At 46.0% G+C, this 20,445-nt stretch overlaps 1 protein-coding gene across 1 annotated transcript in view; it reads left to right on the forward strand.

Moving 5' to 3' along the window:
- LAMA5 (laminin subunit alpha 5) overlaps positions 1-20,445 on the forward strand; it is a 92,724-nt gene that overhangs the window by 52,138 nt on the left and 20,141 nt on the right. The window contains exons 32-61 of the mRNA XM_063459596.1: positions 193-332; positions 425-540; positions 971-1,179; positions 1,627-1,831; positions 2,476-2,620; positions 3,170-3,310; positions 3,394-3,555; positions 4,889-4,993; positions 5,108-5,191; positions 5,298-5,528; positions 5,906-6,019; positions 6,107-6,234; positions 6,704-6,784; positions 7,023-7,237; positions 7,404-7,504; positions 7,675-7,855; positions 8,107-8,250; positions 8,404-8,555; positions 8,972-9,082; positions 9,174-9,285; positions 9,599-9,772; positions 10,425-10,621; positions 11,306-11,422; positions 11,505-11,659; positions 11,853-11,994; positions 12,256-12,358; positions 12,635-12,748; positions 12,889-13,068; positions 14,662-14,804; positions 14,979-15,164. Coding sequence (XP_063315666.1) covers positions 193-332; positions 425-540; positions 971-1,179; positions 1,627-1,831; positions 2,476-2,620; positions 3,170-3,310; positions 3,394-3,555; positions 4,889-4,993; positions 5,108-5,191; positions 5,298-5,528; positions 5,906-6,019; positions 6,107-6,234; positions 6,704-6,784; positions 7,023-7,237; positions 7,404-7,504; positions 7,675-7,855; positions 8,107-8,250; positions 8,404-8,555; positions 8,972-9,082; positions 9,174-9,285; positions 9,599-9,772; positions 10,425-10,621; positions 11,306-11,422; positions 11,505-11,659; positions 11,853-11,994; positions 12,256-12,358; positions 12,635-12,748; positions 12,889-13,068; positions 14,662-14,804; positions 14,979-15,164 — 4,388 coding nt within the window. The remainder of the gene's footprint in view (positions 1-192; positions 333-424; positions 541-970; positions 1,180-1,626; positions 1,832-2,475; positions 2,621-3,169; positions 3,311-3,393; positions 3,556-4,888; positions 4,994-5,107; positions 5,192-5,297; positions 5,529-5,905; positions 6,020-6,106; positions 6,235-6,703; positions 6,785-7,022; positions 7,238-7,403; positions 7,505-7,674; positions 7,856-8,106; positions 8,251-8,403; positions 8,556-8,971; positions 9,083-9,173; positions 9,286-9,598; positions 9,773-10,424; positions 10,622-11,305; positions 11,423-11,504; positions 11,660-11,852; positions 11,995-12,255; positions 12,359-12,634; positions 12,749-12,888; positions 13,069-14,661; positions 14,805-14,978; positions 15,165-20,445) is intronic.

The following is a 20,445-nucleotide window of genomic DNA, read 5'->3' on the forward strand; positions in this document are numbered from 1 at the left end:
TTGAAAATAATGAGAAACTGCCCTAGGAAGGTGATAGATTTTGAAATCTACAACCCAAATCGCGACTATTTGTATCGATTTGGCCCTTATATTGCACACAGCATAGATTTATATTTTGTTGTATTGGCTGACTTCTCACCAGGAAGACATTATCACCAGGAGGATAACAAGTCCACATTTCCCTTATTTAAGGTTCTGCCAATGCCACATACTGCCCTCACGGTTACGGCTGCCGGAGTTTGGTTGTCTCTGAAAACCACCTTGTTCTAGATGTGACGGATAACGACCTGACGGTGACTGTGCGTGTCCCTGGCGGGAAGATAATCTGGCTGGTAAGTGAAAACGACGCATTTTGTGCCGTGACCAATGGTGACAATATGGGACTTATCTGATTGTGTCTTTAACTTGCTGCTTGTTTGGCTAGGAATACATTCTGGTGATCCCCGAAGACAGTTACAGCTCCAGCTATCTTGTAGAAGAACCGTTGGACAAATCGTATAACTTTATCAGTCAGTGCGGAGCCAACAGCTTCCAGAGCAAGTAAGGGCTTTATAAACGTGGCATGAAATGGGTGTAACATCACTGAGGATGTAACCAATTACACTGCAAATAATTTGTACAAATAGAATCATAAATAAGGCACGCTTACAGGAAGTCATTGGGCAGTAATTTCATTAAAACATAATATATCCTATCTTTATTGTGCCAGTGCCGACTGGTAAACTGCATTTCCCATAAGCCTTTTCCTGCCTCATTCCCATTGTTTTTGGCTGGTTGAGGTTTGCGGGAGTTGCGGTCAGCATGTTGCCGCCTTTTGATCACATGACTGATACTGCTTGTTTACGCTGCACACTGCGATACAGCCATAACGGCAGGTGTCTTGTCTGCTGCCTGTGTAGGTGACTCGCCATTTCTCCTGCATTTCTGATTGGACTCTGCGCTCTTTGACATGTCTGACTTCTCTTCCCAGCCCGGCCCCATTCAAGTTCTGCCGAGACGCTGCTGTCTCCCTGTCGCTTTTTTACAATAATGGTGCCCAGCCGTGTAACTGCCACGAAGCTGGTGCTGTGGGCGCGTCCTGTGAGCCGTACGGAGGGCAGTGCACCTGTCACCCACATGTAATTGGAAGAGATTGTTCCCGCTGTGCCGTGGGATACTGGGCTTTCCCAAACTGCAGACGTGAGTGTCAAAACGAACACTGGCAACGGGAATTAAATAATCTAAAATTAAAATCCGAGAGCAAAAGGAATCCGTTATATGAATCAAATGTGTTATTATTACATTATTAATAGTTTATTATTATTAGAGCCGGCTTTGCGATGCACATTTTACGTATTTATTTTATTATTTGTGAACACACTCTGTGTGTCACTGCTTGTTCTTGTATTTGCCACTAGGTGGTGCAGTGTGCCTCTTTGACGTTGTATTGTGGTATACAGTGTGCTAAATAACCAACCTTTATTTCCTGTGCAGCTGAATTAGATGTGTAGAAAAATCAAGTATTTTCCATTCTACCGTTAAAATCTGCTATTTTCTGCATTTTTGTTTGATGTGAACACATTATTGAGATTCTGTGGATTTATTGTTGAATATGTGCGAACATCCCCCTCCCTCCCTCTCTCCCAGCCTGTGAATGCGGCTCTCGCCTTTGTGATGAGGTGACCGGTCAGTGTATCTGCCCCCCTCGCACCGTGAAGCCGGAGTGCACAGTTTGCCAGCCACAGACATTCGGTTGCCACGCACTGATTGGCTGTGAGAATTGCGACTGCTCCAGAACCGGACTGCAGAACATGACAGAGCTAGGATGTGATATCCACACCGGACAGTGCACGTGAGTGACAGCTTAGAGAGGGAGAGTTGTGAGTGACGGTTTAGAGATGGAGAGCAGTGAGTGACAGGTTAGTGAAGGAGAGCCGTGAGTGACTGCTTAGAGAAGGAGAGCCGTGTGTGACATCTTAGAGAGGGAGAGCCATGAGTGACAGCTTAGAGAGGGAGAGCCATGAGTGACAGCTTAGAGAGAGAGAGCCATGAGTGACAGCTTAGAGAGGGAGAGCCATGAGTGATGGCTTAGAGAAGGAGAACCGTGAGTAAGGGCTTAGAATGAGAGAGCCATGAGTGATGGCTTAGAGAAGGAGAACCGTAAGTGAGGGCTTAGAATGAGAGGGCCGTGAGTGACAGCTTAGAAAGGGAGAATGATGAGTGACAGGTTAAAGAAGGAGTGCCGTGAGTGACAGGTTAAAGAAGGAGAGCCGTGAGTGACAGGTTAGAGAGGGAGAACCATGAGTGATGGCATAGAGAGGAAGAGCTGCGAGTGGATTTATAAAGTTATCATTTACTGAGCTGATGAAGTCTCTCCTGAATGTATAGGGGAGCGGTTTCTGCGCAGAATTGATCGATGTCTACAGACTTACTATTAATTAATATTATGTTAATTATGATCAGTTCGTTTATAACGTGTCACTCTCTTTTCTGTAGGTGTAAGCCAAACATCATGGGCAGAAGGTGTGATAAATGTGCCCCTGGCTACTTTGGTTACCCCAACTGCAGGCCGTGTGAATGTAACCGGGCAGGTACAGAGCCCAGCATCTGTGACCCCGTGTCTGGCCAGTGTCATTGCAAGGTGAGAGCCATGTCACGTATCCCCTGAGAACTCCAGCAAAACGTGGCAAGGACGGCATCCTCTGCCAATAACGGTCCTGCCATGTATTTTCTGTCATCGTTCCTCTCCCCCACGCACTGAGCTTTCTCTAGTAATTACTGGACAGTTTATAGAGTTCTCACAGTTTATGTTAATTGAAGGGAACTTTCTTTAATGAATGTGTGGTAAAAAATGTCATGCTTCGTATCATAAAAACTTTACATTGACATTAAGAATGGGTGCTTCATTATGGGGGTTTTATCTTGCTGAACATCATATGACATCGGTTCCTCTATCAAACAAAACACAGACTGGTCAATAGGGCTTTGCAGTTCATTGATCTGTACAGTCACTGTTTAGTGGATAAACCCATAGAAAGGAAGACAAGTGAGTTGGATCATTAAGTTAAGCTGGTTTGAGCAGTATTGGTGATTAGGTCAGTTTTTGGGAGGTTGGGAGATGTCAGAGACCCACGACACACATTAACCTCTACCTGTCCAGACTGATTGTTTACTTCATGCCTCCCTCTAGGAAAATGTGGAGGGGCTGAGCTGTGAGCGATGCCGCCTGGGCACCTTCTACCTGGACGCTGACAATCCCAAGGGCTGCACCAGATGTTTCTGTTTTGGAGCCACTGATCGGTGCCACACAGGGTCCAAATATCGTGCAGAGGTTGGTACGATGTCCTGAAAGTGACCATTATCTCTATATAAACCTGCGGGCAGTGTCCCAGTTTAACTCTTTACCCTTCACAGATCAGCGACATGACCGGCTGGGTACTGGTAGGGGGAGATCGGCAGGAAGTGGAGACCTCCATACAGCCAAATGAGGGGCTTGTTACAGCCGATCTGTCAGATATTCCAGATGTTTACCAAGAATTCTATTGGCTTGCGCCACGCAGCTACCTCGGAGATCGGGTTAGTGTTTGCCCAGACAGTGTGGGATTGATCATACTTTTTTCTACTTGGGTCCTGATAATATTTTCTACCTGTAATGCTGTAGCAGTTGGGGTGATTAAAACCTAAGTAATCGGGCACTGTACACGTCCAGTGCTGTAAGGTACGTAGTGCAAAACTACAAGTCCCAGACAAGCAGACGGACCTGTATCCCCATACTCCCCCTCCGTGTGCAGTATTTACACTCTAGCTTAGCATTCTGGGTAGGTGCGTGCAAATGATGTCCACGAGTGTTAGGGTAATTGTGTTTACTTTATACCTGTGGTGTGTAGCTGTGTGCAACTGATATAACACTTTGTATACTTCTTAGAGGAAGATTTACTAGAAATGTATGAATTAAATTTTTATGTTTATTCCATATTATATGTATCTGAGGTGGCCCATTCCTTTACTTAACAGAGTGGTTTGATCTATGCATCTAGAGTGGGCTGAGCTTCCATTTATCTGGAGTGAACTGAGCTTCCATTTATCTGGAGTGGGCTGAGCTGCCATTTATCTAGAGTGGGCTGAGCTGCCATTTATCTGGAGTGGGCTGAGCTGCCATTTATCTGGAGTGGGCTGAGCTTCCATTTATCTGGAGTGGGCTGAGCTGCCATTTATCTAGAGTGGGCTGAGCTGCCATTTATCTAGAGTGGGCTGAGCTGCCATTTATCTAGAGTGGGCTGAGCTGCCATTTATCTAGAGTGGGCTGAGCTGCCATTTATCTAGAGTGGGCTGAGCTGCCATTTATCTAGAGTGAGCTGAGCTTTCATTTATCTGGAGTGGGCTGAGCTTTCATTTATCTGGAGTGGGCTGAGCTTTCATTTATCTGGAGTGGGCTGATCTTTCATTTATCTAGAGTGGGCTGAGCTTTCATTTATCTAGAGTGGGCCGAGCTTCCATTTATCTAGAGTGGGCCGAGCTTCCATTTATCTAGAGTGGACCGAGCTTCCATTTATCTAGAGTGGGCCGAGCTTTCATTTATCTAGAGTGGGCTGAGCTTTCATTTATCTGGAGTGGGTTGAGCTTTCATTTATCTGGAGTGGGTTGAGCTTTCATTTATTTTGAGTGGGCTCAGCTTCCATTTATCTAGAGTGGTCTGAGCTTCCATTTATCTAGAGTGGGCTGAGATTCCATTTATCTAGAGTGGGCTGAGCTTCCATTTATCTGGAGTGGGCTGAGCTGCCATTTATCTAGAGTGGGCTGAGATTCTGTTTGGCTTTGTAGTTGCCCTGATTGAGATGTTCACAGTACTAAAAGCTGCAGGATTGGGTAAAACACTGTAAAGTTGTAAATATTGATATTCTCTGTGCAGGTTTCTTCTTATGGTGGATCTCTGCGATATGAGCTCCACTCGGAGGCCCTGAGAGGAGATCCTCTTTATATACCAGTGGAACGACGGGCAGATGTCATCTTGAAGGTATGGCGCTGTTTTGGCACTACTGGGCAAGGCTTGCATTGTGTGCACAGTGTTCATAATTGGGATTCACAGTGAAAGCCGAGATACGACTCAGATATTGGTCTTATTTTGCAGGGAAATCAGATGAGCATTGCCTACCTGGAGACCAGGTACCCCGCACCGGGTGAAAGCCACCAGAGACAAATTTATTTGCTTGAGGTAAGTGGGGCATGAGGGTACTGAGGGGGAGTGGACGGAATGTGGGGAGGTTTAGTGTGGTTTGATGATCAGGTTCTGTAACACATTGCTGACTGATTGCTTGCAGGGTAACTTCATCCACACTCAGACCCATAACCCGGTTTCTCGAGAGGATCTCATGATGGTTCTGACTAATTTGGAGCAGCTGCAGGTCCGCGCTCTGAACTCTCAATCATCATCTTCCGTATCTCTGCGCAGAGTCATCCTGGAGATCGGACAAGAGACAAAAGGCGATAACCAAGCCAAGAACGTAGAGCTGTGTCTGTGCCCCGCCAACTACCGTGGGGACTCCTGCCAGGTACTGCCAGCCGTGCATGCCCTGATTCCCAAATACCCGTTTCTCCCACAAACCATGCCATGTTCAGGCATTGGCTCCTTGGTTATCCATGACAAAGCAAGCTATTGTTTATAGCATTTCATTTGTGGAAAAGATTAGACAAGGATATTATCGTTAGATAATGTAAATAGAGTAATAAAGTGTTTGACAAACTAAAAACAGAGGCAAAACTTAAATTTATTGTGACTGAACCGATGGGATGTTTTCCATTGTGTGCATTTCAGTATATTCTGTGTGTCTGATCGTAATGTAGCTTGTTACTGTTTTCTTTGATGTTTGACCTGTTGATTCCTCTTCTAATCTTTTATCAATCTGCTTGTCACCTCTTTGTCTTGAAGGAGTGCGCTCCTGGCTTCTACAGGGACACCAAGGGTCTCTTCTTGGGTAAATGTGTGCCCTGTAACTGCAGCGGGCATTCTGACCAGTGTTTGGCAGGATCAGGCGCCTGCGTGGTGAGTTGGTGTCATGGTTAGTTGGTCAGGGTTGGTTGTTTGGGAACGTTGCAGTCCGATCATAATATGTTTCTTTATTCTCCATAGACATGCCAACACAATACGGAGGGCAAGTATTGCGAGCGTTGTAAGGACGGCTTTGTGGCTAACAGGACATTGGACGGCTCCTTGCAGTGCGTCTCCTGCCCGTGTCCCCTCAGTGTGCCCTCCAACAAGTGAGTAAATATTAGAAGAATGAAACACACTAAGTTTACTCTCATTAACATATCTGCTAAATGACGTTCTAACAAAGAATGCGTTTCCATGTCTGTCTTCAGGCAGTTGCTAAATTATTCCCCTATATTTGGTTGAAGTGTGGTTACGTCGAACTTTCCACAGACCATTAATTCTGGAAATTATTCAGTAAATCGGGAATTATGGAGAATTGATGAGGCAAATGTACAACAAAATAGCAAAACTGTAAAAATCTCCAGCTGGTCTGTTTTAGGCTAAACATTTACAATTCCCTGGATTTTCCACCTCGGTGAATAATCTTTTCTTTGTTTTTATTAGTCCTAGTCGAGACACCCTTAGAGAGGCCATTTGCAGTGCTCTTTCGCTCACATGATAGTGTTAACAGTCTCTGTAATAACGTATTGCCCAGATTCCGGGGATTGTGGGTAAAACATTCTATTTCTCTTGCAGTTTCGCCATCGGTTGCGTTCAGCGGGGTCCCTCCACTCAGTGTCTGTGCAAACCGGGTTACGCTGGAGCCAACTGCGAGCGGTGAGTGTCACTGGGGCATTTTATTAGAATTTCAGTTTTTGATGGGAATTTGTTTCTGTTTTCTGTTGGTCCCAGTCGAGACACCCTTGCGGTGGCCATTTGCAGACCTCTTTCGCTTTCATATAACTTTCTCTAGTTTAGTGAGTTCAGCTTGTTATCTGGTCCTGAATCTTTACATCCCAGCCTCGGAAAGGATTTAATTCCACTAACTATCTTTTTTTTTTTTCTTTGTTGATAGATGTGCGCCTGGGTACTATGGAAATCCTATGGTAATCGGAAGTTTCTGCCGCCCATGTAATTGTAACGGGAACACCGATTCCAACATGTTGTTCAGCGACTGTGACCCTCTGTCGGGCATGTGCTCGGGCTGTATGTTCAATACCGCGGGGCCGCACTGTGAGATCTGCGCTCCTGGCTTCTATGGAGACGCAGTCAGCGCCAAAAACTGCACCAGTAAGATGCTATAAACTTTCCTGATCCTTTCTATTAGTACAAGAACCTTTAATGGCCGCCTGGCCTGGCTGCGGTGTGTGTGTGCATTCAATAAGAGTACTATTACAATAATGCTCTGTATTGTTTTGTGCAGCGATTGTTCTGTAATTGTGTTGTTTATTTTCAGGGTGTGATTGCTCTGTATGTGGGACGGAGTCATGTGACCAAAGGACAGGAAGATGTTTGTGTAAAGCCGGAGTGACGGGTTCACAGTGTGATCGATGCAAGGTAATGTCATTAAAAACCTGCTTCTTTTATATCTATAAATCTTCCAATAATTCCTAGAGTGCTTTGCAGTTGTGTTCAATAATGATAGATTGTGTTATAATGTAGCACCCTGTTCCTGAGAGCTTACAATCTAGAGGGAGAGTGACATTTCTGTATATCTGTTTACACAGGACGGTTTCTCCGGCTTTAACGGGTGCAGTGGTTGCCAGCAATGTAGCTGTGGCTCCGGATCAGCAGGTACCGGCTGCGACCCTCACAGTGGGCAATGTCGGTGTCTCCCTGGTGTTACCGGCCCGCGATGCCAGCAGTGCACCCCTGGCTATTGGAACTTTGGTCCTACAGGATGCACCAGTAAGTAAATAATATATTTCATCATTCCTCAGAGACACACCGTGGGGTCTGTGTGAGATCTATAGGATTATTAAGTCTAGGGTCACGTCTGTCCGCCCAACACAGCTTTTGGTCCACTCAGCAGCTCCATTTACATTTAAACCTGCCTGTCCCGAAGAGGGATGCATTGTGCTGCATGCCCAGTATAGAAGAGGTTAAGTGCATCATCACAGCAAGCCAATGACATGATACCTGTAACGTTCATTCTGCAGAGTGCAGCTGTAAAGGGGGCTCCTGTGACCCCCGGACCGGAGAGTGTCAGTGCAGCGATGATCTGATGGGGAAACAATGCGACACTTGCAGTCGACCGTATGAGATTCCCGTTACCTATGGAACAGAAACATTGAAATGCGAGCGTGAGTAACCTCTCCCGGGAGACCCCCAGCACAGAGCTGTTAGATAATTCTTTAAGATATCCCATCAGATTGCAATGAATCCTGCCTGTTTCAGTGTAATTTGCAAGCTCTGTGCTTGTGACCTCATTAACGGATGATTAACTGTCTCCGCAGCATGTGACAGTTGCGTTGTAACATTGTTGGAGGATTTACAGAGAATGGCGGATTTCCTTCCCAGCATCCGAGATCAGCTCACCAATCTGACTGCAAGCTCCATCGCCTGGACTCGCCTTAGCGGCATCAACAGCTCCATCGCCAACCTCACGGTATGTGTGAGAATCCCTCCGCTGTGCATCACGCATTGTACAGCCATTTGTGAATACTGTGATTTGAACTCGGCCGAGATGTAAAATGCTGCCCAGACACGGTATTCATAGAAACAGCCTTGAGTTTCTGATCGTCCACTCACAGGGTATTAATAAAGAATCGCTGGTAATAAATATAGCAATAAATTGATTTAATCCGCAAGCCTTTATTCTGGCACGTACCGTGATAACGACATTTCAACCTCATTCACAGGTCTTCCTCTGGACTCTATAATGTGTAAATAAAGTACAGCTCATTTCTAACAGATCTTTCAGTTCTGTTTGTCACACGGAGGGTTGGAGTTTACACGCAGAGCTGGTCATTAAACATTAAAGGAGCGTGCATTTAATGGTGTTTTCCCTGTGTTTGTTTGCAGGAGCTATGGCTTCAGTATCAGGGCTCGGTAAATGGAATTAAAGACAAAGCCGATGACTTGGAAGATGACAGCATAAGTCTGGCTCAGGATCTCGATGCTCTGCAAGAAAAGGCGAGTGCTGCGTTTTCCCATTTTCATTGTAGGTGGCGATGCATGTTGCTCGGACACATCTTATTTCTGTGATATTATCTTCTGTTTATAGATGAATCTGACCAAAAAAAATGCTTTTGGCATACAAAAGGCAACTAAAGCTACGAGCCAGAGAGCCAAAGAACTGTCCAGCAGAGTGCAGTCTCTGTACAATACGTCTCTTGGTAAGAATCCTCTCCGTTTCATTATTCCGCTAAAGTTTGTTAGATTTGTTTTTATGAAGCTGATCACAGGTTTGATTTCGATGTCAATATTTACATTCAGTAAAAGGCAGAAATAAACCATGAAAGCTGATTAACCACACTCTGAGTTGGAATTTATGATGTAATATTTGGGTTGGTTGGGGCTGAATGGGTCACAGAGACAATAGCGAATGTTGGATTTAATGGTGGCTTCTGTCAGGTGCTCCCATGTAACGCTCAGAATCTCGCTGCACATTGCCCGTCTTACTAACCGCTGCCATCGACCCACACTCAGGTCTGATTGATCAGCTCAGGCGAATTGGACAGTCGAACAGCACCAACGTCGCATCGACAGACGAGTTCAGACAAATTACGACGGATATCGATCGGATGCTAAAAGCGATGAGGATCAGAGATTTTAAACCCTCTGCAGACCTGGCAACACAGGAGCTGGAAGAGGCCAAAAAATGTGGGTATTGCTGGAGATATCCCCATTCTACGTAAATATGTATTTATACCAGAGCAGAGCCCGGCGTGTTGACGCTGGCTTCATTGATTCTCCATTAGAGAGTGAATTTGTATCAACAGAGCTAACGTCATTCATTTAATATGATCCAAATAGACATTCATAAAAGATTTGATCAATTAAAAATATATTTTTGTTCAGTGATAGTAAATCATGTTGGGATTTTTGTTTAAATCCCACACTGAATAATAGTGACATTTGGATTACCCAAGACGATGTAATATTAGGGTTTGCTACGCCTCGAATTGTGAAGAATAGACAAGAAAATGGCAAATTATATGAAAAGAATAGCTGGGTATTCTAGTTAATATTTTCTAGTTCAGCAATTTTGGGCAAAGTCCCCTCTCAACACTCCACAATTTGCCAATTAGTGAATAATCCTTCCCTGAAGTCCATTAGGTGGGCGAGATATCAGACTGTCCAAATCCATTGACTGAGAAACGTGCTTTAGATAATCATTACGAGTGGCCGCCCCCATTCTAACGTGCTTTAGATAATCATTACGAGTGGCCGCCCCCATTCTAACGTGCTTTAGATAATTATTACTAATTGCCGCCCCCATTCTAACGTGCTTTTGTCACCTGTCACTGGTCAGTGCTGGATCGGGTCAAGGCAGAGCTGGTCACCGGGTTCCAGAACGTCCAGAACTTGTTGAGTGAGACCAGGAGACGGCTGGACACGTACAACTCGGAGGTGATGGATCTAAGGGACGCAATGAATGAGGCTGTAAATAAAACGCGTCAGGCAGAAGATCTCAATAGCCTTAACCAGAATAATGTGGAGGAGAACAACGTAAGTAAATAGTGCTGATTGATGGGACTGTAGAATATTACATTTGCCAAATATGTGTGGGCAGTCATTAAACTACTGGATACTGATGGGACACTCTGGACCCCTAAAGCAGGTTAACTTGCTGAAATGCTATGTGTGAAGAATGTGTCCTCTTTTATTCATTTGACAAAAAGTGCAAATTTCAAAAGAAATTGACACTTTTATGAAAGAACCTTGTTACACCCCCTAGCTGTCAATCAGACACCCAGTCCTGTTACTTCCTGGTTTGTTTAGCTCAGTTGAGATAAACTCAAGAGGCAGCAATTGCTCAGAGCACCTGCCTTGCAAAGACTTCTCACTGAGCTGTATTGGGAAATCTGTGATTGGACAGACACAGAAAGTCTGGGCGGGGTAAGAAAGGGAGGGCTTGCAAAAGCTGCAGACAAGAGATCTTGTAAGCAGTATTTTAGTTATGTCTCTTAAACAGTGATATATATTTTTTTTATTTATATTGGTAGAGAGTGTCTTAATGAGATCATGTATAATATTAAATATGCAATATATTCATGAGCAGTCATTAACCTATGATATGGCGATTAGCCTGTATAATGATGCTATAAATGTGTGCACAGTCACTAAGTGACCCCAGTTAAGATAAAGCCCCTTCCTAAAATGTCTCTACCATCGTCCGTTTATTTTACACAGATAAAAGTAAATGACCTGCGGAGTCAGCACGAGGAGATGGTGGCGGCTCTGAAAATGGCTGAGGATGCTCTTGTTCAGGTCTCTGACCTCCTGCAGATGATTGAAAGCCTGAAAGAGGTTTGTCTGGATATTCTATTCAGCCTGGACGGGTGCATTAGGGGGGTCGTGTGCATATCTCAGACTGCTTTCTGTCCGCTAGGAGTACGAGAAGCTTGCGGCAGGACTGGATGGAGCACGAGGTCCGCTCATGGACAAGGTGAAGAAGTTCTCTCCAGCCAGCGGAAAAATCCCAATCGTGGAGAAAGCAGAGATGCACGCAAAGCAACTGTGGCAGCTTTCAAAGAACCTGTTCAGGTGCAGAGACCACATGTGCCATAGAGCAGTACACTATAGGGAGACTCCAGTTCTTAGAAGTCACAATCCGGCTAATTAGTGAAACCGCAATGACTTATTTGACACCCATTCCCCTCCATCCATTACAGAGAGGAACACAATGCATGCGTGTAACGTGAATATTAATGTTTATTGCTGACATTTTTTATTTTAGTGCCATTGGAGACTCTGATCAGGACGTCTACATCCAGAAAGCTATAAATGCCTCAAATGCTTATTCTAACATTATTGAATCCGTGCGGGAAGCTGAGAAGGCGGCAAAGGATGCCAACCGGGCAGCGGGGGATGCAGTGAAGGTGCCAGCCTCTCTTTTATTTAGTGCCATTTATTTGCCCTGTCCTTGCCAGTCGCATGCTGCAAAAACAGAGGCTATATTGTATAACTGGTAGATTAGCGGGTATCTGTGGTCGTAAACATGTTGTGCCCTCTGCCCTGTAACGCCCTGTAAGGCTGTGAATATTTCCAGCAGCACTTGGCATGGGGCGATTCATTCACAGTTGGGGGCAAACTCACCTCGTCCAGTCCATGATGAATGCATTGTACCGATTCCTTTGCAGAGCATTGTCTCCGAGGATCTGGGGAAAAAGGGCAGAGATTTACTGAAAAAGAGTGTCCAGCTGGAGGAATCTGCAAAATCAGCAGAAATCGAATTAAAAGGAGGTGAGAGATGGCTCCATGAGACGGGAGGGTTCAATCTTCACGTTGTTGGAGAATGATTGGCAATGATTGGCAATCTGCATGGAATTCCTAGCAAATCCTTCAAGACCATGGTTTATACCCACACACTGTCTGTACGTGTGGTCTCAGGGGGTAATGGTGTGAACGGTGATTTTAAGCCGGTGTCACTCCTGATACCCATATCCTGCAGCTGCTCTAAGAAAAGAATATTAAGGTTTTCATCGACTGAACCCTCATCCAGATTTTTTTTTTTTCCAGATATTGAGCGAAAGCTGCAGGAGGCCAGGAGGAATTTACAGGACAGACGGAGAAAGAAAGAAAGCCTTCAGTCTGAGCTCAAATCTGTCCTGGACAAACTTCGCATGACCCCAGGTAAGTGTCCGTCCTGGCAGGTGAAGCTTGGCTCCCGCTTCTGCCATTATTGAATGTAAGGTGCTGTGCATTGTATCACGCACGCAATATGCAGTGCCCGTCCTGTAGATTTCATTTCTGATTCTTCTCCTTTGATGCAGATAATGTCACAGAAGACCTCACAAGTGCCAAGTTAAAGGCTGCAGAGGCAAACAGCACTGCGGCGCGGGTAGAGGCCACATTGACTGATATAAAGAAGGACCTGGAGCAATGGAAGAATAAATACGGCAACTTGCAGAATGAGGACGTCAACAAAGCTGTGGAGGAAGCAAAAACATCAGGTGGGTTACGTGGAGGGTACCAGAGGATGAGAGCCTGTACTGAGTCATAGGGAGCGGGTACTGAATCATAGGGAGCGGGTACTGAATCATAGGGAGCGGGTACTGAATCATAGGGAGCGGGTACTGAATCATAGGGAGCGGGTACTGAATCATAGGGAGCGGGTACTGAATCATAGGGAGCGGGTACTGAGTCATAGGGAGCGGGTACTGAGTCATAGGGAGCGGGTACTGAGTCATAGGGAGCGGGTACTGAGTCATAGGGAGCGGTTACTGAGTCATAGGGAGCGGTTACTGAGTCATAGGGAGCGGTTACTGAGTCATAGGGAGCGGTTACTGAGTCATAGGGAGCGGGTACTGAGTCATAGGGAGCGGGTACTGAGTCATAGGGAGCGGGTACTGAGTCATAGGGAGCGGGTACTGAGTCATAGGGAGCGGGTACTGAGTCATAGGGAGCGGGTACTGAGTCATAGGGAGCGGGTACTGAGTCATAGGGAGCGGGTACTGAGTCATAGGGAGCGGGTACTGAGTCATAGGGAGCGGGTACTGAGTCATAGGGAGCGGGTACTGAATCATAGGGAGAGGGTACTGAGTCATAGGGAGCGGGTACTGAATCATAAGGAGGTCATAGGGAGTGGGTACTGGATCATAGGGAGTGGGTACTGAATCATAGGGAGCGGGTACTGAGTCATAGGGAGCGGGTTCTGAGTCATAGGGAGCGGGTTCTGAGTCATAGGGAGCGGGTACTGAGTCATAGGGAGCGGGTACTGAGTCATTAGGGAGCGGGTACTGAGTCATTAGGGAGCGGGTACTGAGTCATTAGGGAGCGGGTACTGAGTCATAGGGAGCGGGTACTGAGTCATTAGGGAGCGGGTACTGAGTCATTAGGGAGCGGGTACTGAGTCATTAGGGAGCGGGTACTGAGTCATTAGGGAGCGGGTACTGAGTCATTAGGGAGCGGGTACTGAGTCATTAGGGAGCGGGTACTGAGTCATAGGGAGAGGGTACTGAGTCATAGGGAGAGGGTACTGAGTCATAGGGAGAGGGTACTGAATCATAGGGAGCGGGTACTGGATCATAGGGAGCGGGTACTGAGTCATTAGGGAGCGGGTACTGAGTCATTAGGGAGCGGGTACTGAGTCATTAGGGAGCGGGTACTGAGTCATTAGGGAGCGGGTACTGAATTGTGTAGAGTGGGTTCTGAATCGTAGAGAAAACGGGTACTGAATCATAGGGCGGGAGATGAATCATAGGGCAGGTACTACATTATTAGTATTATCCACGATAGTGACATCTCGGCTATTTTCGAGTCGCTCTAATTCACTGTTTAGTGAATAAACGCCTTAAGATTAGTGGCACCGAAGGGCCTTTCCGATTTCTGTGTGGCTTCTCCTTTGTTCTATTGGGCTTTCATATCATGTGACCCTGTCTGATTCCCCTCAGCCAAACTCCAGCTGGGTTTCATTCTGTGAATTTGTTCTCACTCAGACATTTTACACGTTTTATTGAATTCTTTCCGAAACGTTGATATTCATTTTATTACATTGACATGACACTGGTAGAAACTAATCACTGCACGTCTTCATTTTTTCAAAGTCTCTAATTTGGAGAATACTATTCCTCTTCTTCTGGATAAACTGAATAATCTGGAAAACCGTCAGGGGCAGAATGGCAGCGTATCGGACAGTATCGAACGTATCCGACAGTTAATCTCCCAGGCCAGAGACGCTGCGAGCAAGGTGAGCAGAGAGGACTATATCCACAGATGGAGATTAAATTACCTCCGTTATTATAGATTTCATTTTGTTAATTCCCCGTCTACCTGCTGAGAGCCTTATTTTTAGGTACGTTTCCTTGTTACTATGTAGACATTCTCAGTATTTAACACCAGCCATTCTTTTTTCCATTACCAGGTGAAGGTCCCGGTGAAGTTTAATGGGAACTCTGGGGTGCAGCTTCGGCCCCCATCCAACATGGCGGATCTCTCTGCATACACCTCTCTAAAATTACACATCCAGAACTCCGAGCCACAAAACAAAAAGAAACGACAGGTCAACACGGATCAGGGACGCTTCGTTCTATACCTCGGGCACGAGGATGTAAGTATATAAGAATACCGAAATCTTATATAACAGGCAGAAGGCGCCTTCTGATATTGAAACCAAAATACCATAGCAATCTCCCAAACTAAAGGAATCAGAATACTCCCTGTATAGAGTATCACCCCCAAATACCCCCTGTATAGAGTATCACCCCCAAATACCCCCTGTATAGAGTATCACCCCCAAATACCCCCTGTATAGAGTATTACCCCCAAATACCCCCTGTATAGAGTATTACCCCCCAAATACCCCCTGTATAGAGTATCACCCCCAAATACCCCCTGTATAGAGTATCACCCCCAAATACCCCCTGTATAGAGTATCACCCCCAAATACCCCCTGTATAGAGTATCACCCCCAAATACCCCCTGTATAGAGTATCACCCCCAAATACCCCCTGTATAGAGTATTACCCCCCAAATACCCCCTGTATAGAGTATCACCCCCAAATACCCCCTGTATAGAGTATCACCCCCAAATACCCCCTGTATAGAGTATCACCCCCAAATACCCCCTGTATAGAGTATCACCCCCAAATACCCCCTGTATAGAGTATTACCCCCCAAATACCCCCTGTATAGAGTATCACCCCCCAAATACCCCCTGTATAGAGTATCACCCCCAAATACCCCCTGTATAGAGTATTACCCCCAAATACCCCCTGTATAGAGTATCACCCCCCAAATACCCCCTGTATAGAGTATCACCCCCCAAATACCCCCTGTATAGAGTATTACCCCCAAATACCCCCTGTATAGAGTATTACCCCCAAATACCCCCTGTATAGAATATCACCCCCAAATACTCCCTGTATAGAGTATCACCCCCCAAATACCCCCTGTATAGAGTATCACCCCCAAATACCCCCTATATAGAGTATCACCCCCAAATACCCCCTGTATAGAGTATCACCCCCCAAATACCCCCTGTATAGAGTATCACCCCCAAATACCCCCTGTATAGAGTATCACCCCCAAATACTCCCTGTATAGAGTATCACCCCCCAAATACCCCCTGTATAGAGTATCACCCCCAAATACCCCCTATATAGAGTATCACCCCCAAATACTCCCTGTATAGAGTATCACCCCCCAAATACCCCCTGTATAGAGTATCACCCCCAAATACCCCCTGTATAGAGTATCACCCCCAAATACCCCCTGTATAGAGTATCACCCCGAAATACCCCCTGTATAGAGTATCACCCCCAAATACCCCCTGTATAGAGTATCACCCCCAAATACTCCCTGTATAGAGTATCACCCCCAAATACCCCCTGTATAGAATATCACCCCCAAATACTCCCTGTATAGAGTATCACCCCCCAAATACCCCCTGTATAGAGTATCACCCCCAAATACCCCCTGTATAGAGTATCACCCCGAAATACCCCCTGTATAGAGTATCACCCCCAAATACCCCCTGTATAGAGTATCACCCCCAAATATCCCCTGTATAGAGTATTACCCCCAAATACCCCCTGTATAGAGTATCACCCCCCAAATACCCCCTGTATAGAGTATTACCCCCAAATACCCCCTGTATAGAGTATTACCCCCAAATACCCCCTGTATAGAATATCACCCCCAAATACCCCCTGTATAGAGTATCACCCCCAAATACCCCCTATATAGAGTATCACCCCCAAATACTCCCTGTATAGAGTATCACCCCCCAAATACCCCCTGTATAGAGTATCACCCCCAAATACCCCCTATATAGAGTATCACCCCGAAATACCCCCTGTATAGAGTATCACCCCCAAATACCCCCTGTATAGAGTATCACCCCCAAATACCCCCTGTATAGAGTATTACCCCCAAATACCCCCTGTATAGAGTATCACCCCCCAAATACCCCCTGTATAGAGTATTACCCCCAAATACCCCCTGTATAGAGTATTACCCCCAAATACCCCCTGTATAGAATATCACCCCCAAATACCCCCTGTATAGAGTATCACCCCCAAATACCCCCTATATAGAGTATCACCCCCAAATACTCCCTGTATAGAGTATCACCCCCCAAATACCCCCTGTATAGAGTATCACCCCCAAATACCCCCTATATAGAGTATCACCCCCAAATACTCCCTGTATAGAGTATCACCCCCCAAATACCCCCTGTATAGAGTATCACCCCCAAATACCCCCTGTATAGAGTATCACCCCCAAATACCCCCTGTATAGAGTATCACCCCCAAATACCCCCTGTATAGAGTATCACCCCGAAATACCCCCTGTATAGAGTATCACCCCCAAATACCCCCTGTATAGAGTATCACCCCCAAATACTCCCTGTATAGAGTATCACCCCCCAAATACCCCCTGTATAGAGTATCACCCCCAAATACCCCCTATATAGAGTATCACCCCCAAATACTCCCTGTATAGAGTATCACCCCCCAAATACCCCCTGTATAGAGTATCACCCCCAAATACCCCCTGTATAGAGTATCACCCCCAAATACCCCCTGTATAGAGTATCACCCCGAAATACCCCCTGTATAGAGTATCACCCCCAAATACCCCCTGTATAGAGTATCACCCCCAAATACTCCCTGTATAGAGTATCACCCCCAAATACCCCCTGTATAGAATATCACCCCCAAATACTCCCTGTATAGAGTATCACCCCCCAAATACCCCCTGTATAGAGTATCACCCCCAAATACCCCCTGTATAGAGTATCACCCCGAAATACCCCCTGTATAGAGTATCACCCCCAAATACCCCCTGTATAGAGTATCACCCCCAAATATCCCCTGTATAGAGTATTACCCCCAAATACCCCCTGTATAGAGTATCACCCCCCAAATACCCCCTGTATAGAGTATTACCCCCAAATACCCCCTGTATAGAGTATTACCCCCAAATACCCCCTGTATAGAATATCACCCCCAAATACCCCCTGTATAGAGTATCACCCCCAAATACCCCCTATATAGAGTATCACCCCCAAATACTCCCTGTATAGAGTATCACCCCCCAAATACCCCCTGTATAGAGTATCACCCCCAAATACCCCCTATATAGAGTATCACCCCGAAATACCCCCTGTATAGAGTATCACCCCCAAATACCCCCTGTATAGAGTATCACCCCCAAATACCCCCTGTATAGAGTATTACCCCCAAATACCCCCTGTATAGAGTATCACCCCCCAAATACCCCCTGTATAGAGTATTACCCCCAAATACCCCCTGTATAGAGTATTACCCCCAAATACCCCCTGTATAGAATATCACCCCCAAATACCCCCTGTATAGAGTATCACCCCCAAATACCCCCTATATAGAGTATCACCCCCAAATACTCCCTGTATAGAGTATCACCCCCCAAATACCCCCTGTATAGAGTATCACCCCCAAATACCCCCTATATAGAGTATCACCCCCAAATACTCCCTGTATAGAGTATCACCCCCCAAATACCCCCTGTATAGAGTATCACCCCCAAATACCCCCTGTATAGAGTATCACCCCCAAATACCCCCTGTATAGAGTATCACCCCCAAATACCCCCTGTATAGAGTATCACCCCGAAATACCCCCTGTATAGAGTATCACCCCCAAATACCCCCTGTATAGAGTATCACCCCCAAATACTCCCTGTATAGAGTATCACCCCCAAATACCCCCTGTATAGAATATCACCCCCAAATACTCCCCGTATAGAGTATCACCCCCCAAATACCCCCTGTATAGAGTATCACCCCCAAATACCCCCTGTATAGAGTATCACCCCGAAATACCCCCTGTATAGAGTATCACCCCCAAATACCCCCTGTATAGAGTATCACCCCCAAATACCCCCTGTATAGAGTATCACCCCCAAATACCCCCTGTATAGAGTATCACCCCCAAATACCCCCTGTATAGAGTATCACCCCCAAATACCCCCTGTATAGAGTATCACCCCCAAATACTCCCTGTATAGAGTATCACCCCCAAATACCCCCTGTATAGAGTATCACCCCCAAATACTCCCTGTATAGAGTATCACCCCCAAATACCCCCTGTATAGAGTATCACCCCCAAATACTCCCTGTATAGAGTATCACCCCCAAATACCCCCTGTATAGAGTATCACCCCGAAATACCCCCTGTATAGAGTATCACCCCCAAATACTCCCTGTATAGAGTATCACCCCCAAATACTCCCTGTATAGAGTATCACCCCCAAATACCCCCTGTATAGAGTATCACCCCCAAATACCCCCTGTATAGAGTATCACCCCCAAATACCCCCTGTATAGAGTATCACCCCCAAATACCCCCTGTATAGAGTATTACCCCCAAATACCCCCTGTATAGAGTATCACCCCCAAATACCCCCTGTATAGAGTATCACCCCGAAATACCCTCTGTATAGAGTATCACCCCCAAATACCCCCTGTATAGAGTATCACCCCCAAATACTCCCTGTATAGAGTATCACCCCCAAATACCCCCTGTATAGAATATCACCCCAAATACTCCCTGTATAGAGTATCACCCCCCAAATACCCCCTGTATAGAGTATCACCCCCAAATACCCCCTGTATAGAGTATCACCCCGAAATACCCCCTGTATAGAGTATCACCCCCAAATACCCCCTGTATAGAGTATCACCCCCAAATACCCCCTGTATAGAGTATCACCCCCAAATACCCCCTGTATAGAGTATCACCCCCAAATACCCCCTGTATAGAGTATCACCCCCAAATACCCCCTGTATAGAGTATCACCCCCAAATACTCCCTGTATAGAGTATCACCCCCAAATACCCCCTGTATAGAATATCACCCCCAAATACTCCCTGTATAGAGTATCACCCCCCAAATACCCCCTGTATAGAGTATCACCCCCAAATACCCCCTGTATAGAGTATCACCCCGAAATACCCCCTGTATAGAGTATCACCCCCAAATACCCCCTGTATAGAGTATCACCCCCAAATACCCCCTGTATAGAGTATCACCCCCAAATACCCCCTGTATAGAGTATCACCCCCAAATACCCCCTGTATAGTGTATCACCCCCAAATACCCCCTGTATAGAGTATCACCCCCAAATACTCCCTGTATAGAGTATCACCCCCAAATACCCCCTGTATAGAGTATCACCCCCAAATACCCCCTGTATAGAGTATCACCCCCAAATACTCCCTGTATAGAGTATCACCCCCAAATACCCCCTGTATAGAGTATCACCCCCAAATACTCCCTGTATAGAGTATCACCCCCAAATACCCCCTGTATAGAGTATCACCCCGAAATACCCCCTGTATAGAGTAT

Source organism: Pelobates fuscus, chromosome 6 (genome assembly GCF_036172605.1).
Source record: "Pelobates fuscus isolate aPelFus1 chromosome 6, aPelFus1.pri, whole genome shotgun sequence".
Taxonomy (NCBI): Eukaryota; Metazoa; Chordata; class Amphibia; order Anura; family Pelobatidae; genus Pelobates; species Pelobates fuscus.